The sequence below is a fragment of the Rana temporaria genome, chromosome 3 (assembly GCF_905171775.1).
Source record: "Rana temporaria chromosome 3, aRanTem1.1, whole genome shotgun sequence".
NCBI lineage: Eukaryota > Metazoa > Chordata > Amphibia > Anura > Ranidae > Rana > Rana temporaria.
In genome coordinates, this window is record NC_053491.1 from 265197475 (window position 1) to 265215283 (window position 17809).

Below are 17809 nucleotides of genomic sequence, written 5' to 3' on the forward strand. Positions count from 1 at the left end.
ATTGGGCAAAACGCCCGCTACTGACAACTGGCACCCTTTCTCCCATTGACCAACAATAGGGCACTATTCCTCCTATTGACCAACAATGGGGTGCTATTCCTCCCCATAATACCAAAGATGCATTGTTTACTCCCGCTAACACCAGGACAATTTCTACTCCCACTGACCAGAACCCAGCCCCCCTATAGTCTAAAGGCCAGTAAACTGGCCCTTTGATTGGAAAGTTTGGAGACCCTGCTATAGATGGATCGTTGGTCACCTTCACAGTCTGTTTTTTTTTATTTATTTTTTTACTTTTGGACCAAGCCCAAAGTGAACCAAGTTTGTACAGTCTATCTGTTGCTATCACGCTAAGGGAGTTTGCTTTGAATGCCAACATGGCTCCAAGCTGTTCAACCTCTGCTAGAAGAGGATTCCGATGTGAACACAGAGCCCAAAGTAAAACAAATCAGACAGTAGATGCAGTGAAAGATTTCTACATACAAAACCACTGGATACAAAAAGACTGAAAACAAAAAGGTCATTGTGGGATTACGGTATTATCATAAGTCACGCAAGCATTTTAAAGCTGGATACTTGAACTAATGCTCAAACAGAAATACATGTACTTGATGACAATATCTTTTAGATTAGGATTAAGACTTTATTAGCGATTCCTTCCACTCCTACATATACTGTATACTACTAGATGAGTGTTTTCAATAGGTACGATTATATATAAAGCGCTGCGCAAACTGTTGGCGCTATATAAATCCTGTATAATAATAATAATAATATATGAACACTGTTACAACAAGATGCCTCTATCTGTCCCTTCTCTGTATATTGCCCATTAGCATTGCCATTTATTACAATGTACTGTGTTAGTTATGGAATATTGCTCCTATTCTTCCTTTCAAAGGAGGGAGGTCCCTACATACTGATTGTAATCTTTTGGGGCGAGCAGAATTTATACTGTACTGTGTCTCCTAGTTAAACCTCTGTAAATATTACAAAATTACACTGTTGAGCTCAAAAGGACTTAAGCATTTGAGAAGTCAGCATATCAAAGTCAGCTGAAAAAATTTTTTATCAGCAGTATTCTGTAAATAATGATTATTACACAAGCAAAACCATCAACTGTGAATGGATACCCTGCAATTCTATAATCTGTCCACTAGATGTCAGGAAACGACTGTTTATGTAAAAGAGAAACCAGTTGGCTCTGCTTTGTACAAATAGATATTTAACTACTCAAAATGTTGTAAATTGTCAAGCAAAATATTAGAAATGCTGGCGATTATTGTCCAATAACTAGTGCTATCCACGTGATTGACACAGAGTCCATTGTTGGTGCTCATGCAGCAGATACCAGTATATGTCAAACTGACAGCCCACCCCAGAGAGTTTTAGAGATAAAGTGACTAAAGGTAAAGGAGTAAGACCAATATAGACGAGGCACACCAAAAAGAAAGGTACATAAATTAAGTTTTTAATTTTCCATACCAAAAGTACTAAATCGAACAGCTTGTGTATTTAATCAAGCAGCTTAACAGCGATATTAAACCACAGTTATAATATACTACAGCTTACCAATCATTAGATGTGGTGGCTGCATTTGTTTTCTTTTAGAGTACAGAGCGCAGTGGCACCTTTGGACAGCAGCATTGTTAATTTAGGGGACAGGACAGGAGTGTTAAGATGTACTAGCAGATTTAGATACACTAAGAAATTGTAGCTGGACTCCAGCTAACATTTTATATGCAGTTAGAGCAACACAGTTTTTGTTTTTATAGATAAAGCTATATATACACACACTAATAAAACACCAATTGCTCCATTTGTGTGTATGCGTTTTCTGACATTATTTTGTAGCTATCCTTTCCTGGGATGTAAGGGATAAGATGTCCATGATAATTTCTGCAAGCAGAAAACCTAAGGCTACTTACACACATAGGCCGGGATTCAGATACATTGGCGCATATTTATGCCGCCGTAGCGTATCTTTTTTACAATACGCCGGTGCAGCGCGGGGGGCAAGCACTGTATTCAGAAAGCCATTACTCACCAAGATGCGCCAGCGTAACGTATTTTCGAAGGCGTAGGCCAGCGTAATTGTAAGTGGGCGTGACCCCATGCAAATGATGGTCCGTGAGTGTCGCAGTGGTTTACGTCGGGCGTATCTAAAACGGCGCATGCGCCGTGGACGTATGGCCCGCACCCCTCTGCGCATGCTCACTACTACGCCCGGCGTAACCCCTAAGATACGCCGGCCCACCGCCTACGCCCAGTGCATAAATACACCCAGACATGCGCCCGTCGAGCGCAAAAGTACACCAGCAGCTTTTGGTGTAGGTACTTTTGTTTTCTGAGACATGTCTGCTCCAGTGACTGGGAAGGAGAGGAGGAAAAATAATTTTACACCGGAGGAGAAGGCAATCGTGATCAATGCCATCTCCAGGTACGACGTGTACCTCCATGGGGCACAGAGTGGCACGACCACCAAGGTCAGGAAGGAGGAGATCCTCCAGGAAATCACCATGCAGGTCAATGCCCTTGGACATGAGCTGAGGACCTCAAGGGACATTGGCAAAAAGATCAACGACCAGCGTTGTCTGGTCCGAGACAAGCTGGCCACAATGAGGAGGCACGCCAGGGGCACGGGAGGTGGACCAGCCAGTAAGATCAGCCTCACTCCTGATGAGGAGGTGATTGCCCGGTGTCTGCAGAGGGAGCAGGTCGGGGGCCTGGAGGGCTATGACTCTATTGATCAGGCCTTGAGGACAGGTAAGTGTGTTTTTTCTCCTATCCGGTGTGTAGAATGTAAGGGGGTGCAAGGGAACATGTGTCAAGTGTGTGGGTTCACCAACATGTGAATGCTTGTGTCATCCACAGATGTGCTGGAGGGAGCTGGGCCATCGTCGGCTGCTGGGCAACTCACGCCATCCCAGGAGGAGTGTGCCCACACCTCTCCATTAGAGGTAGTTGAGGAGGAGCACGGTGCACTTGAGGAAGGTGTATACCTGGTGGAGGAGAACATCATCCCTGGACCCTCCCAAACCTCCTCCCCCATCAGGGGAAGCCCCTCATCCTCCTCCCCCATCAGGGAAAGCCCCTCAAGGGCCTTCCCCATCAGGGCAAGCTCCTCAGGATCAAACCCCCATCAGGGCAAGCTCCTCAAGGGCCTTCCCGTACATACGGCCCCAAGCCTCTCCTGCCCCCAAGAAGGCTACGCGCAAGACCAGGGGTGTTCCTGATGCCTTCAAGGAAAATCTTGTGAGGGACCAGGCCCGGCAGACCCGCCATATGGGTTCTATAGCGGGTGACCTGCGCCGTGTGGCAGAGAGCCTGACCACCTCGGCCCAGACCCAGGCTGCCTGCACATTGGCTGTCCAGCAGGCCCTCACACAGCAGGCTGATCAGAGTACCTCCATCTCTGACAGCCTGCAGGATGTGAGTGCGAACTGCACTGCTATAGTGACCTGCCTTGGGGAGCTGCAGGCCACAACATCAGGCCTTGTGGCAGAGGTCAGGAGCCTTGCAGGGGCTGTACGGGCCAACACTGCTGCCATCGAGGCGGAGGGGAGGCAGACGAGGCGCCACCAGCGGCACACCACCACCTGCCAGCTGCGGATGCAGGCGCAGACTAATGCAGTCCTCACCCGCATTGCCCTGGCATTGGAGGGCAGGCAGCCAGCCAGGGAGAGACCAGGGGATGATCCTCCTCCAGATGCCCCACCCCCCCCCCCCACCCGAGGCTCCCTCCAGACAGCTGAGGAGCAGGAGCCGTGGCACCAGGCGTGGCCCACAACAGGGCAAATGAGTGTCTTTTTTATTTTTTGGGGGGGGCTCAGGTTATGAGCTTTTTTATTTGTTATTTTTGCTCAGGTTATGAGCTTTTTTATTTGTTATTTTTGCTCAGGTTATGAGCTTTTTTATTTTGTAGTGAATGCACACGTTGAGGAGTGCAGGCTACAGTGTAACTGGTGTGTGAATGTGTGAGTGACATTCCTGCCAGCAAGGCGTGTCATCCTGGGTCGTCGGGGAGAGGTTATCGCCTCGACCGTGTGAATGTGGTATGAATGGACAGCGACACCATTGGGGCCTTGGCGTGGCGTTGCTGCTCCCAAGTCCTGCATGGTGGACTTGGGCTAATCCAATGTGAAGTTGATGTGGTGTGTGTGAGCACAGGAACCCAGACTGCAATACCCCTTTTTTTAAAAAAAAAAAAAATTGGATATTTTTAAATGTATTTTTTTAATCTTTTTAGTTCCTTTTTTTCCCTATATATTTTTCTTTAGTTCATCTTTGTCAATTTGTGGCAGCACCCCCCAGGCCCATGCCTGAAGCTGTGTAAGGGGCCCCATAATTCCTGATGGCGGCCCTGCCTGGCATGTTGGCATACAGATGTGTTGTCCTGCAAGTGTGGTTGCTCAGCTCGTCCGTAACGGTGCTGCTGCAGCTGCTCTCCTGCTGACCTGTGCACGTCTGTTGCTGAGTTATACCTGCTTTATGTGGAATAACTTTACGCCGGACGTTGAACTTACGCGCACATCGCGTAGCCTGCGTCGGGGGCATGTACGTTCGTGAATCGCCGTATCTCCCTCATTTGCATATTTGAATAGGAAATCAATGGTAGGGCCAGATGCTTCCAGCGTAAATATGCTCCCACGATACGCCGGCGTTGGAAAGTTACGTCGGTCGGAAGAAGCCTATTTTCAGGCGTATCTAGTTCTGTGGGCACGGTGCACAGGTACGGCGGCGCACATTTACACTTACGCGGCGTAGATACGTCGGCGTAAGTGTTACGGGAATCCAGGTCTAAGCATTTAGCCAGTGTACATCCAATACCAGAGTGTCAGTGCACCCAGGAGGCACAGGCGCCGTGTCCAGCTTGACTGCCTGCAGCAAGTCAAAGTCTATGACAGGCTGAATTTCCGCCCCCTACCGTAACTATTGGCCTTCCAAATCCTAGAAAACATTTTATGGTTTCCACCCATACTCTTCTGCAAAAAAAAAAAAAAAAAACACGGGTTTCACCAGTTAGAGCAGTGGTTCTCAACCTGGGGGTCGAATGACAATTTGCCAGGGGTCACCCAATCCTGAGCTGTTCCTGAAGCCCGCACCACTCTCCCAGCCTTTTCGCGGCCGCCCAGCAGGGCTGTCCCTGGAGCCTGTGGCTACCCAGCTGGGCTGTTCCTGGAGCCCGTGGCCGCCCACTTAGCCATTCTTCAGCCGCCTATTCAGTTCACGGCATGGATGGGGGCAGAGACGAGAGGTCAGCTAACTAGTGAGGAATGTGAAGTCGGAGGGGCTGGAGGAGACCCCGTGTCCTGATTTCGGCATAGGTGTCACTGCTGCGAGACACCACAGAGCTGGGGACACAATGAAGCCAGAGACACAGTGAGTAACGCTACCTGTGATTATAGTTGCCATTAAAAGTCCCCACTACAGTTCTCAGATCAGCAGATGACCTGGATCAAGAGCACCTAAGCTGGCTGATCAGAACTCCCCCCAGGCACTGCCATTGATGCCAACAGCACTGCCACTCATCCCAACTCCTCGCCAGCACTGCCACTAATCCCACCCCCCCCCCCCTCTACAAAGGAGTAAGAGAAGGAATAAAAATAGAGAACACATGGAAGGGAGAGTAAAAGAGGGGGAGGAACAAAGAAAAAGGGAGAGAAAGAATAAGGGAAAGAACAAAAAGACTGCTAGAGAGAAGGATGGGGAAAAAAACAAGAAATTAGGATAAAGAGAGATAAAAGGGAAAGAAAGGAGAACAAAGAGAAAGAGTGGTACATCCTAAAATGTACCATAAGGGGTTTTAATACTGTACAAGTGGAAGGAACTCAGGGAGCACTAATTACTTGTACAATCTACGCTACGAAAATAATTTTACCGTTAGGGGTCCCCACAACTTGGGAAATTTGGTCACGGCACTAGAAAGGTTGAGAACCACTGAGTTAGAGGAATGGAGGGGGACAGGAACAAGTACAGCTTTGGCACAAAGCTTTAAAACAGTAGACCAATGGAAGCACAGAGGTAAATCATATTCCCACACCATAGACACACCCTTCTCTACACAAACCCACAGAAGATGCAAGGAAATACACATAAGAATTACTTACTTTGGGCTTTGCCAGCTCCTTAATTCGATTAATCTCTTCACTGGTTAAAACATCAAGATATCGGACAATGCGAGGACTATCCCACTCATCTTCCTCCTTAATAGGACTCAAGAGCAATACTGGGTTTCGGTTTCCATCATGATACCGACAGAAAAGCCTCTTCTGCCTTTTCGGTGTCTAAAAAAAAAAAAAAAAGTACTATAGGTGCAGTATAACAATGATAATTATTAACATTTAACCTAAGAAAAAAATAACAATATACACACACACACACACACACACATACAGTGGGGATCGAAAGTTTGGGCACCCCAGGTAAAAAATTGTATTAATGTGCATAACGAAGCCAAGGAAAGATGGAAAAATCTCCAAAAGGCATCAAATTACAGATTAGACATTCTTATAATATGTCAAAAAAAGTTAGATTTTATTTCCATCATTTACACTTTCAAAATGACAGAAAACAAAAAAATGGCATCTGCAAAAGTTTGGGAACCCTGCAGAATTTATAGCATGCACTTCCCCTTTGCAAAGCTGAGACCTGCCAGTGTCATGGATAGTTCTCAATCATCGTCTGGGAAGACCAGGTGATGTCAATCTCAAAGGTTTTAAATGCCCAGACTCATCTGACCTTGCCCCAACAATCAGCACCATGGGTTCTACTAAGCAGTTGTCTAGAAAACTGAAACTGAAAATAGTTGACGCTCAAAAAGCTGGAGAAGGCTATAAGAAGATAGCAAAGCGTTTTCAGATGTCAATATCCTCTGTTCGGAATGTAATTAAGAAATGGCAGTCATCACGAACAGTGGAAGTTAAAGCAAAATCTGGAAGACCAAAAAAAATATCAGACAGAACAGCTCGCAGGATTGTGAGAAAAGCAATTCAAAACCCACGTTTGACTGCACGATTCCTCCAGAAAGATCTGGCAGACACTGGAGTTGTGGTACACTATTCCACTATAAAGAGATACTTGTACAAATATGGTCTTCATGGAAGCGTCATCAGAAGAAAACCTCTTCTACGTCCTCACCACAAAAATTTTCGTTTGAACTTTGCAAATGAACATATAGACAAGCCTGATGCATTTTTGGAAACAAGTTCTGTGGACCGATGAGGTTAAAATAGAACTTTTTGGCCGGAATGAGCAAAGGTACGTTTGGAGAAGAAAGGGCACAGAATTTAATGGAAAGAACCTCTGTCTAACTGTTAAGCATGGGGGTGGATCAATCATGCTTTGGGGTTGTATTGCAGCCAGTGGCACAGGGAACATTTCACGAGTAGAAGGAAAAATGGATTCAATAAAATTTCAGCAAATTTTGGATGGTAACTTGATGCCATTTGTGATAAGCTGAAGTTAAAGAGAGGATGGCTTCTACAAATGGATAATGATCCTAAACACACCTCAAAATCCACGGGGATTACATCAAGAGGCGTAAACTGAAGGTTTTGCTATGGCCTTCACAATCTCCTGACTTCAACATAATTGAAAATCTATGGATAGACCTTAAAAGAGCAGTGCGTGACAGACAGCCCAGAAATCTCAAAGAACTGGAAGACTTTTGTAAGGAAGAATGGCCAAAGATACCTCAAACAAGAATTGAAAGACTCTTGGCTGGCTACAAAAATCATTTACAAGCTGTGATCCTTGCCAAAGGGGGCAGTACAAGATATTAACTCTGCAGGGTGCCCAAACTTTTGCAGACGCCATTTTTTTGTTTTCTGTCATTTTGAAAGTGTAAATGATGGAAATAAAATCTAACTTTTTTTGACATATAAGAATGTCTAATCTGTAATTTGATGCCTTTTGGAGATTTTTCCATCTTTCCTTGGCTTCGTTATGCACATTAATACAAATTTATACCTGGGGTGCCCAAACTTTCGATCCCCACTGTATACACACACACACCCATTGCTGACTAGAATTTAAAAGTGGGGAGTCCAGGGATGTCATCCTGACTGTGGCTTCAATATCTATGGATTCGTTGACCTAAAATTAACATGCAAAAAAAGTGTTTTTTTGGAAATGCACTAGCATAAAAACTGAGGAATACTGGCAGTAAGTCCCCTTTCACACTTCTGCGACGTGAAAGTCGCACGATTTTACCACGAGTTTGCAGCGATTTTGACAAGACAGTCATACGACTGTGGATCCGACTTTGTCCCACAACTTGAAGTACGCCTTCAATGCGCAGGGACACGACTTTGATCCCCCAATAATTGGGGGGAATTCCACGCCAATTTTTTTGAAAAAAAAACAAAACGGCATGGGTTCGCCTTTGTGAGCATACCGGGTCCTTCGGTCTGGTATGGATTTAAAGAGGAACACCCACGCCAAAAAAACACTGTGGGGTCCCCCTCAAAATCCATACCAGACCCTTATCCGAGCACCAGCCTGGCCGGTCAGGAAAGGGGGTGGGAACGAGCGAGTGCCCCCCTCCTGAGCCGTTCCAGGCCACATGCCCTCAACATGGGGGGGTGGGTGCTTTGGAGCAGGGGGGCCCTGCACCCCCCCACCCAAAAGCACCTTGCCCCCATGTTGATGAGGACAAGGGCCCCTTCCCGACAACCCTGGTCGTTGGTTGTCGGGGTCTGCGGGCGGGGGGCTTATCGGAATCTGGGAGCCCCCTTTAATAAGGGGGCCCCCAGATCCTGGCCCCCCACCCTAGGTGAATGAAGACGAAAAAAGAAGACCCCCCGAAATCAGAAGACCCCCGGAGAGCGGAGAAGTCGGAAGAAGACCCCCGGAGCTGACTAATAAATGATTTTAAAAACCTGTGTAGTGTGTTTATTTTTTTGGACACTTTTCCTCCAGGTGAATTCACTCATTCACCTAGGGTGGGGGGCCGGGATCTGGGGGCCCACTTATGAAAGGGGGCTCCCAGATTCAAATAAGCCGCCCTCTTGCAGACCCCGACAACCAACGGCCAGGGTTGTCGGGAAGGGGCCCTTGTCCTCATCAACATGGGGAAAAGGTGCTTTGGGGTGTGGGGGGGGGGGGGGCAGGGCCCCCCTGCCCCAAAGCACCCACCCCCCCCACGTTGAGGGAATGCGGCCTGGCACAGGTGAGGAGGGGGGGCGCACGCTTGTCCCCACTCCCATTCCTGACCGGCCTGGCTGGTGCTCGGATAAGGGTCTGGTATGGATTTTGGGGGGACCCCACGCCCGGTATGCTCATGAAGGGGGAACCCATGCTGTTTTTTTTTTTTTCAAAAAAAATGGCGTGGAGTTCCCCTTCATGCACAAGTTGTGTACAAGTCACATGCCAAAGTCAGATCTGTTAATACAGAATCAGACTTTGATCCGACTTCAGAAAAAAAGTAGTGCAGGAACTACTTTAAAGTTGGCACGACTCAAATGTGGACATTGAAGTGGTTCTAAAAGGCACGTTTTTTATCTTAATGCACTCTCTACATAAAGGTAAAAAGCCTTGTGTGTAGCTCCCCTCACAGCCCACCCTATACTTACCTGAGTCCGATCTTGACTCTGCGCTGTTCCCGAGAGCAGTGGCTCTCTCTGCTTCCTCGGAGGCAGCTGCTGTCAATTGCAGCTTGTGAGGAGAGAGTGGGGCAGGGGGTGGCGACTCGGCCAAGCTGTGCTCTGTGTCCTATGGACACACAGAGCACAGCTCAGGGGTTGATCCCACACAAGTGCCCCCACAGCAAGTGGCTTTCTATGTGGGCACTCGTGGAGGGCATCCTGGAGCGCCGCCGGAGGAAATGAGAAGAGGAGCATCAGGGCTGCTCTGTGCAAAACCATTGCAGGTAAATATATCATGTTTGTTATTTAAAAAAAAAATTTACAATTATTTTAAGACTTATACCATGCATTCTGGCCTTGCCTAGTTAACTGCCTGCCTTGATCACAGGAATAGGCACAGTTTGGCCTAATAAATACACAGATGTCAGAATTTCCAGAAACACATTGTGCATGAAGTGGCTTCTCTAAATAAAGAAACCCATGTTTATTGTAATGTTTGGGAGTCGTTGTTCCAAATAGTAATTATTGATATTCAACAACTGATCGCACAATGCTTTTGATACACTCAGTTGTATGTAACCAGACTACTTCTAAATGAACCCCAATTGAAATTCTACCTTCTACCTAACCTATACATGAAAATCTTGCTGACTGGGGCCTCTCCATGTATTATTATTAAGTGTACAACTGAGGCCTCGTACAGACGAGCGGACAGTATGATGAAAACGGTCCGGCTGTACACACCATTAAACCGAAATTCCCGCCGACAGACAGCGCGGTGACGTGGCAGTGACGTTGATGCCGCCACGTCACCAAACCAGGAAGTAAAATACTTCCACGCATGCGTCGAATCCATTCGACGCATGCGGGAGATATCTGTCCGCTGGTTAGGTGTACTAACCAGCGGACATGTCCGCTGGACAGCTTTCCAGCGGACATGTTTCTTAGCATGCTAAGAAACATTTTTCCGCTGGAAATCTGTCCGCTAGCCTGTACACACGATCGGATCTGTCCCCTGAAACTGGTCCGCGGACCAGTTTCAGCGGACATGTCCGGTCGTGTGTACGAGGCCTGACTGATTCATTCAAATCAATTGTTGTTTTTTTTTAGGTGACCCCACTAACTCTTGGACTCCGATACTAGCCAGACTCAATTATGTGTTGTTGCGTAACTATCTGTTACTGGCCAAATGTTGCAGCCATCCTTATGGTCAACTGCATGCTCAAAGAAAAAAAAAAAAATTCCTGTGTGCCTTAATTTTTTGGCATGTGCAGTTATTTTGATATTAGGCTCAGACTGTGCACAGGGCCTAGACTCGTCTCCAACTCCCACGCCTCCCAGTGTAAGCCCTGTCATTCAAACGGAAAATGCCAGCGCATCCACGTCCCAAAAAAGCTATGGATTTTTCTGCCAGAAGCACATTTGTGCATTTTTAATGGCAGTTTTCGAAGGTTACAACGTTTGTTTTATATACCCATAACTAAGTGCATAAACTAAGAACATAAGGCAATAATATTTACAAGCTACTGTCTCAGTTACCATTCTCACTCCCTCTCCGCGGCACAGGGCTTCATAGGTATCGCGCTCGGGCAAATAATCTTGAGGTCTGGTGTAGACATCAGGGCGTGAGTTTTGTGGCTCGGTGTCTAATGTCTCGTTTACTTTCTCCTCACTCTTCTCTTTTTCTAGCATCTTTTCAAAATATCTGAGGTTAGTGCCAGCTCGGTCATGGTTTGGATCTAAAATAAAAAAAATAGAAACTATGTTTTATTATCAAAACCACCTCAATACCAGCATGTTGAACCCCCTTCTTCTTAAGCCATGTTTCAGTTTTCAGTGCTCGGTCATACAATAGTGTCCCTAAAAGCGTTTATAATTTTTTTTAAGACAGGTAGAGCTTTCATTTGGTGGTTTCTAACCACTTGTGGACCTGCCGGCCGCAATGTACGATGGGCGGCATGCACAGGCAAAACAACGTACCTGTACGTCGCTGCCTGCTATTTCTTGGTTTAGGGCGCATGCATGTGCGCCCCCCCCTAACAGCACCTGCTGTGACTATACACAGCAGGAGCCTGTCAGCAGGTCCCAGCCAAGATTCATGGCAGCGACCTGCTGATCGGCTGTGTACAATCACAGCTCTGTTTTAACAATCAACACAGCTCCATACAGAGGGAATGATCGCTCCGTTTCTCATCCCTGAGAAACTAAGATCTATTAGTAAAAGCAGCACACTTTACACATATTACACATAGTTAGGCATACATTTAACCCCTTGATCACCCTAGACGTTAACCCCTTCCCAGCCACTGTCATTAGTACAATGATAGTGTATAATATGATCAGTGATCAGTGTAATAATGTCACTGGTGATGTCTGTGGCAGTTAGTCAGTCCCCCCCCCCCCCCAGCGTCAGTTAGTGTCAGATTCCCATTATAAAAGTCGCTGATTACCATCATTAGTTGTATTTAACCACTTAAAGTGGAGGTTCACCCTCAAAAAAAATTCTGACATCACATGGAGTCGAGCAATCCCATGGGACTGGGCGTTCCCAAGCACTGCCTGTGATTGACAGGGTCCGAACGGCGCATACTGCGCCTCACAGGTTGCCGACAGAACCCGAACGTCGGTGCGCAGGCGCCGTATAGAGCCGCAACGACGTTCTGTTTTTTTCGGCAACCTGTGACGCACAGTATGCGCCGCTCGGAAGCCTGTCAATCATAGGCAGTGCTTGGGAACGCCCAGTCCCGCGGGATTGCCGGGGGGTGAAAATCGTGATAACGAGGTATGTGCTGAGAAAAAAAAAAAAAAAAAACGGAATTCCGTCGGTAGGATGGCTCGACTCCATGTGATGTCAGAATTTTTTTTGAGGGTGAACCTCCACTTTAAGGACCGCTCACTGTATATATACATCATTTTTTTAAAGTTGGATATCTCGGTAACAGTAGCAGCTGCTGCCACAACCGAGATATCCATATTTTCAGTGAGCGGTCCTTTCAACGATAACCGCGGTCTCCGCGTCAAAACGTCACTTCTGCCCATGCTTCTTTTTTTTTTTTATTATTATTCTTTTGCCCATGCTTCTTAAAGCAATATTTTCTTGTCATTTTTTCAAATGACAAATTTTTTCTTTTTTTTTGCATTTTAGTCTAAATAGAAGATCTGAGGTCTTTTTGACCCCAGATCTCATATTTAAGAGGGCCTGTCATGCTTTTTTTCTATTACAAGGGATGTTTACATTTCTTGTAATAGGAATAAAAGTGATCCATTTTTTTTTTGTGTGTAAAAATTTATAAAATAAATAAGAAAACTCCAAAAACATTTTTTTAAATTGGCCCGTCCCGACGAGCTTGCGAGCAGGAGCGAACGCATACGTGAGTAGCGCCTGCATATGAAAACGGTGTTCAAACCACACAAGTGAGGTATCACCGCGATCGTTAGAGTGAGAGCAATAATTCTAGCCCTAGACCTCCTCTGTAGCTCAAAAGATGCAACCTATAGAATTTTTTTAAACATCACCCATGGAGATTTTTAAGGGTAAAAGTTTGACGCCATTCCACGAGCGGGCGCAATTTTGAAGCGTGACATGTTGGGTATAATTTTACTCGGCGTAACATTATCTTTCACAATATATAAAAAAAATGGGCTAACTTTACTGTTGTCTTATTTTTTAATACAAAGAAGTGAATTTTTTCCAAAAAAAGTGCACTTGTAAGACGGCTGCGCAAATACGGTGTGACAAAAAGTATTGCAATGACCGCCATTTTATTTTCTAGGGTGTTAGAAAAAATATATATAATGTTTGGGGGTTTTAAGTAATCTTCTAGCAAAAAAAACAAACAAACAAACAGTTTTAATCTTGTAAACGCCAAATCTGAAAAACAGGCTTGGTCCTTAAGTGGTTAAATAAAAAAAAGTCCTGTGTGTGTGTGCATATATATTACACATATACACACACACACACACACACATAGACATGTATATATATTTTATTGGATATGTTTTGTAGCAGAAAGTAAATCCTTTAATTTTAGAAAGCTCTATTTGTGTGAAAAAAATGATATAAATTTGGTTTGGGTACAGCGTTGCATGACTGCGCAATTACCCATTAAAGTAGTTTAGAGCTAAATAGCAAAAAATGACCTGGTCATAAAGAGGGTAAATTCTTCAGGAGCTCAAGTGGTTAACCACTGCGGGTTTTCATTTTTCTACAGAAATTTGAAAAACATTTTTCTTATCTTTGGTTTTCATAAATGAAGACCAAAATGTATTCTGCTATATTTGTATATCAGGTAGAAAAGATCAGCAGCAATCCTCCTCCCGCTGACACAGACAGAGCAGTCATTGGGGTTAATTTACTAAAACTGGAGAGTGCAAAATCTGGTGTAGCTCTGCATAGAGACCAATCAACTTTCAGGTTTAAGCCCAGGTTCACACTGAGCTGCAGGAATGAAGCCGGGTGATTTCACTCCCGCATGTCGGTCCTGATTTCAGATGCGATTTCAGGGACATCTGTGGGGGTTTCTGCGCCGATGTCAATGTAAATCGCAGCCCGAAATCAGAAGGTGCGGTGCCCGTTTTAGAGGAGGAGGCGGAGGCTAGAAAAAGTCCTGCAAGCAGCATCCTAAAGCGCCCCTGCCCATTGAAATGAATGTCAAATGAATGTCAAAGTGCCTGCAAAGTCCTTCGGCAGCGGCCGTACAAGGGTGGTATTAACCACTTCTTCGGCCGCTAGCGGGGGTTAAAAGTGTCCCACTAGTGCCCGAAAAGCGCTACTAAAACGACGAACACTAATACTAGCGGCGCGTTACCCCAGTGTGAAAGTAGCCTTATGCCCTGTACACACAACCGTTTTTCTTGTCAGGAAAAAAAACAAAGTTTTTCCTGACGGGATTCCTCTCAAGCCTGCCTTGCATACACATGTTCAGGCCAAATACCGTCCGTCCAAAGCACGGTGACGTACACCACATACGACGGGACTATAAAGGGGAAGTTCCATTCAAATGGCACCACCCTTTGGGCTGCTTTTGCTGATCCTCGTGTTAGTAAAAGTTTGGCGAGAGACGATTCGCGTTTTTCAGCCTTGTGCTTTTCAGTCTGTTACAGCGTGTGGCAAATGTGCCATCTTCATTACAAACGCTAGTTTTAACAGAAAAAGCGCTCCCGTCTCATACTTGATTCTGAGAATGCACGTTTTTTCCCCCTTGGAAAAGCATACACGCGACCGGTTTTCCCGCCAGGAAAAAAGAAAACATGTTCTCTTTTTTTTTTTTTTTTTGCAGTTTTCCTGTCGGGAAAACTGTGATGGAGCATTCACACGGCTGGGATTCTCAGCCAAAAGCTCTCATTGCATTTTTCCTGCCGGGAAAAATGGTTGTGTGTACGAGGCATTAGAGTTCTGCTTGCTTCCGAACCTAAAATTGTATATACTTACTATGATCAGTGATGCATTGAATTCTTAAGCGTTAGACCTACATAATGGGAAGAAAATTATTCTCGTACACGTGTTGTGTTTGGGAATAAAAAATATCTAGGAGTCAAGTAATAGATGTTTTAAAGTGTAAATAAACCCCCCTATCGTTTTCAGCCAAGGAAGCTGCCATCTTTGCCTCTGTTTAATCTACAAGTGCTATGATGCTGCACATGTGATCATTTATGACACCAGCGATTGGATGGTTTGACAGTTTGGTTGAGAGCACAACCAACGAGAGTGTTACATTTCCGACACGTGCCGGAAATGAAACTGTTTTATGCATGGGTTTACTTCCACTTGAAGTACATCAGGCAACAGATTTAAGCTTTTCTGGTCATCTGAAGACTTATTTAAAATACTCAGGTTGTTACTTGAAGTACCCGACTAGTTGTCACTGACCAATGATAATCCACCTATGCCATTCTGTGAACGTATGGGTAGGTCATAATATATAGTTGATAGCAAGGCAAATATCTTTGGTAGAAAATTCATAGACTACAAATGCATGAAGTACTTTTACCTACCCAGCGCTAGCAGTCTTCTGGTAAGCTCCACTGCTCTGTGGATATCGCCGAGCTGAAAGACTGTGTAACTGAGGTAGTCTAGAACACCCGCTATAGAAATGGTGACCGATTCTTCCCCTTCATCCAACAGTTTAAGAGCTTCTTGCATCCATAGTACAGTATGATAATAGTCACTCTCGTGGTAAGCTATTTTTCCCATACCAAAGCAATCATCCACAGATAAAGATGAAACATATTTTGTTCCTAAAATAAAAAAGACAATCAAAAGCAGACACAATAAATAACTTGGCCTTAGCCAATATGAACATAGGGTTGGCAAGGTTTTAAAGTAATTTCATTGAACACGGCTGTTCTGTACGTGTGTAAGCATGTCACATACAGCATGATTTTCACTATATATTACATTTGTATGTATTTGCAATGCAGAAAAAAAGAGGAACAGTGATTATTGCAAACAAACCTCTTGTGGGTAGCCACATATACTAAACCAGGGATCCTCAAACTACGGCCATCCAGCTGTTGTAGAACTACACATCCCATGAGGCATTGTAACACACTAACATTCACAGACATGACTAGGCATGATGGGAATTATAGTTCCTAAACAACTGGAGGGCCGTAGTTTGAAGACTCATGTACTAAACCATACAAAGGCCCTTGGGACAAAACAAGCATAAAAAGGAAACTGGTCATTTTTGATCTCAGCGACCCCAAACAAGCATGCTGATAGGAATTGGTGACTTTTACTTTCAATAGATTTTTAATTTTCAAATCAAAAATGTAGGCACAACATAACAACGGCATGACAAAAGGCAACATCAGAAACATGTGTCAAACAAAACATAGTGTCAGCAACAAGGCCCCATTTGGCGTTTCACAGTGGGCTGAGTATCAGAAGATTAAGGCCTTACCCCTGGCTAGTAGGAGAGAAGGAGGTAGAGATGTGGGCTAAGGGATCAGTCGGTCGGGTGGGTCCTTCCCGTCCCGGGTACCCCTAATGGTGGAATTGGTGATTTTTTTCCCCTCAACTTCAATAGTGACTAGAATATTGAAGCCAGAAGATCAGCATAACAGCAAGCCAACTAGCATTCTCAAAAAATGGTCAAATATAGATAGATAGACTCTCCTCAGAGGGAATGTGACAGGCAGTGAGGAGGTGTTATATCACTATTCGGGCACTTCTCTCCTTCATGTAAAAATCATATTTTTTTATGCTAGGAAATTAATCAGAACCCCCAAACATTATATATTTTTTTTTAGCAGACACCCTAGGGAATAAAATGGCGGTCATTGCAACTTTTTATCTCGCACGGTATTTGTGCAATCATTTTTCAAACGCCTTTTTTGGGGGGAAAAAACGGTTTCATGAAATAAAAAATAACAAAACAGTAAAGTAAGCCCAATTTCTTTGTATAATGTGAAAGATGATGTTACGCTGAGTAAATAAATACCTAACATGTCACGCTTTAAAATTGTGCACACTCATGGAATCGCGACAAAACTTCGGTACTTAAAAATCTCCATAGGCAACGATTTAATTTTTTTACAGGTTACTATTTTCGAGTTACAGAGAAGGTCTAGTGCTAGAATTGTTGCACATGCTCTAATGCATGCGGCGATACCTCACATGTGGGGTTTGAACGGTGTTTACATATGTGGGCGGGACTTACATGCATGTTCGCTTCTGAGCGCAAGCTACCGGGGACAGGGGCGTTTTACATTTTTATTTTTTATTTATTTTACTTAATTCTTTTTATTTTTACACTTTTTTTTTATTTTTATTTTTTTGATCACTTTTATTCCTATTACAAGGAATGTAAACATCCCTTGTAATATGAATCATTGTGACAGGACCTCTTTATGGAGAGATGCAGGGTCAATAAGACCCCAAATCTCTCCTCCAGGCTTGAAAGCATGAGATTGTGAAAAAAAAATTACCGATCTCATGCCGACAGCCGCGATTGCGGCTTTGTTTACTTCCGGGTACCCAGGTGTGACGTTACAACGTCGCGCCTGGGCTTCCAACGGTCATAGAGATGACTGGTCCTATGTCGTCGTTCTCCGGTGCCAGCCGATTCGTTCTCCGGGCCCCCGATGGCCACCTATAAGAACGATCAAGCGGCAGAACTGCCGCTATGATCGTTCTTATCGTGCACAGAATCACCAGGAGGAAAACAGTGATATCTGAATGATGCCTGTAGCTGCAGGCATCATTCAGATATCACCGC

The 17809-nt window shown here is 44.9% G+C and overlaps 1 protein-coding gene across 3 annotated transcripts in view; it reads right to left on the minus strand.

Annotated features, from left to right (window-relative positions):
- The window catches only part of P4HA2 (prolyl 4-hydroxylase subunit alpha 2), a 149679-nt gene that overhangs the window by 52540 nt on the left and 79330 nt on the right, over nt 1-17809 (minus strand). For all 3 annotated transcript variants that reach the window (XM_040344641.1, XM_040344642.1, XM_040344643.1), the window contains exons 6-8: nt 15582-15824; nt 11127-11326; nt 6111-6287 (exon numbers count right to left, since the gene is read on the minus strand). In XM_040344641.1, coding sequence (XP_040200575.1) covers nt 6111-6287; nt 11127-11326; nt 15582-15824 — 620 coding nt within the window. The remainder of the gene's footprint in view (nt 1-6110; nt 6288-11126; nt 11327-15581; nt 15825-17809) is intronic.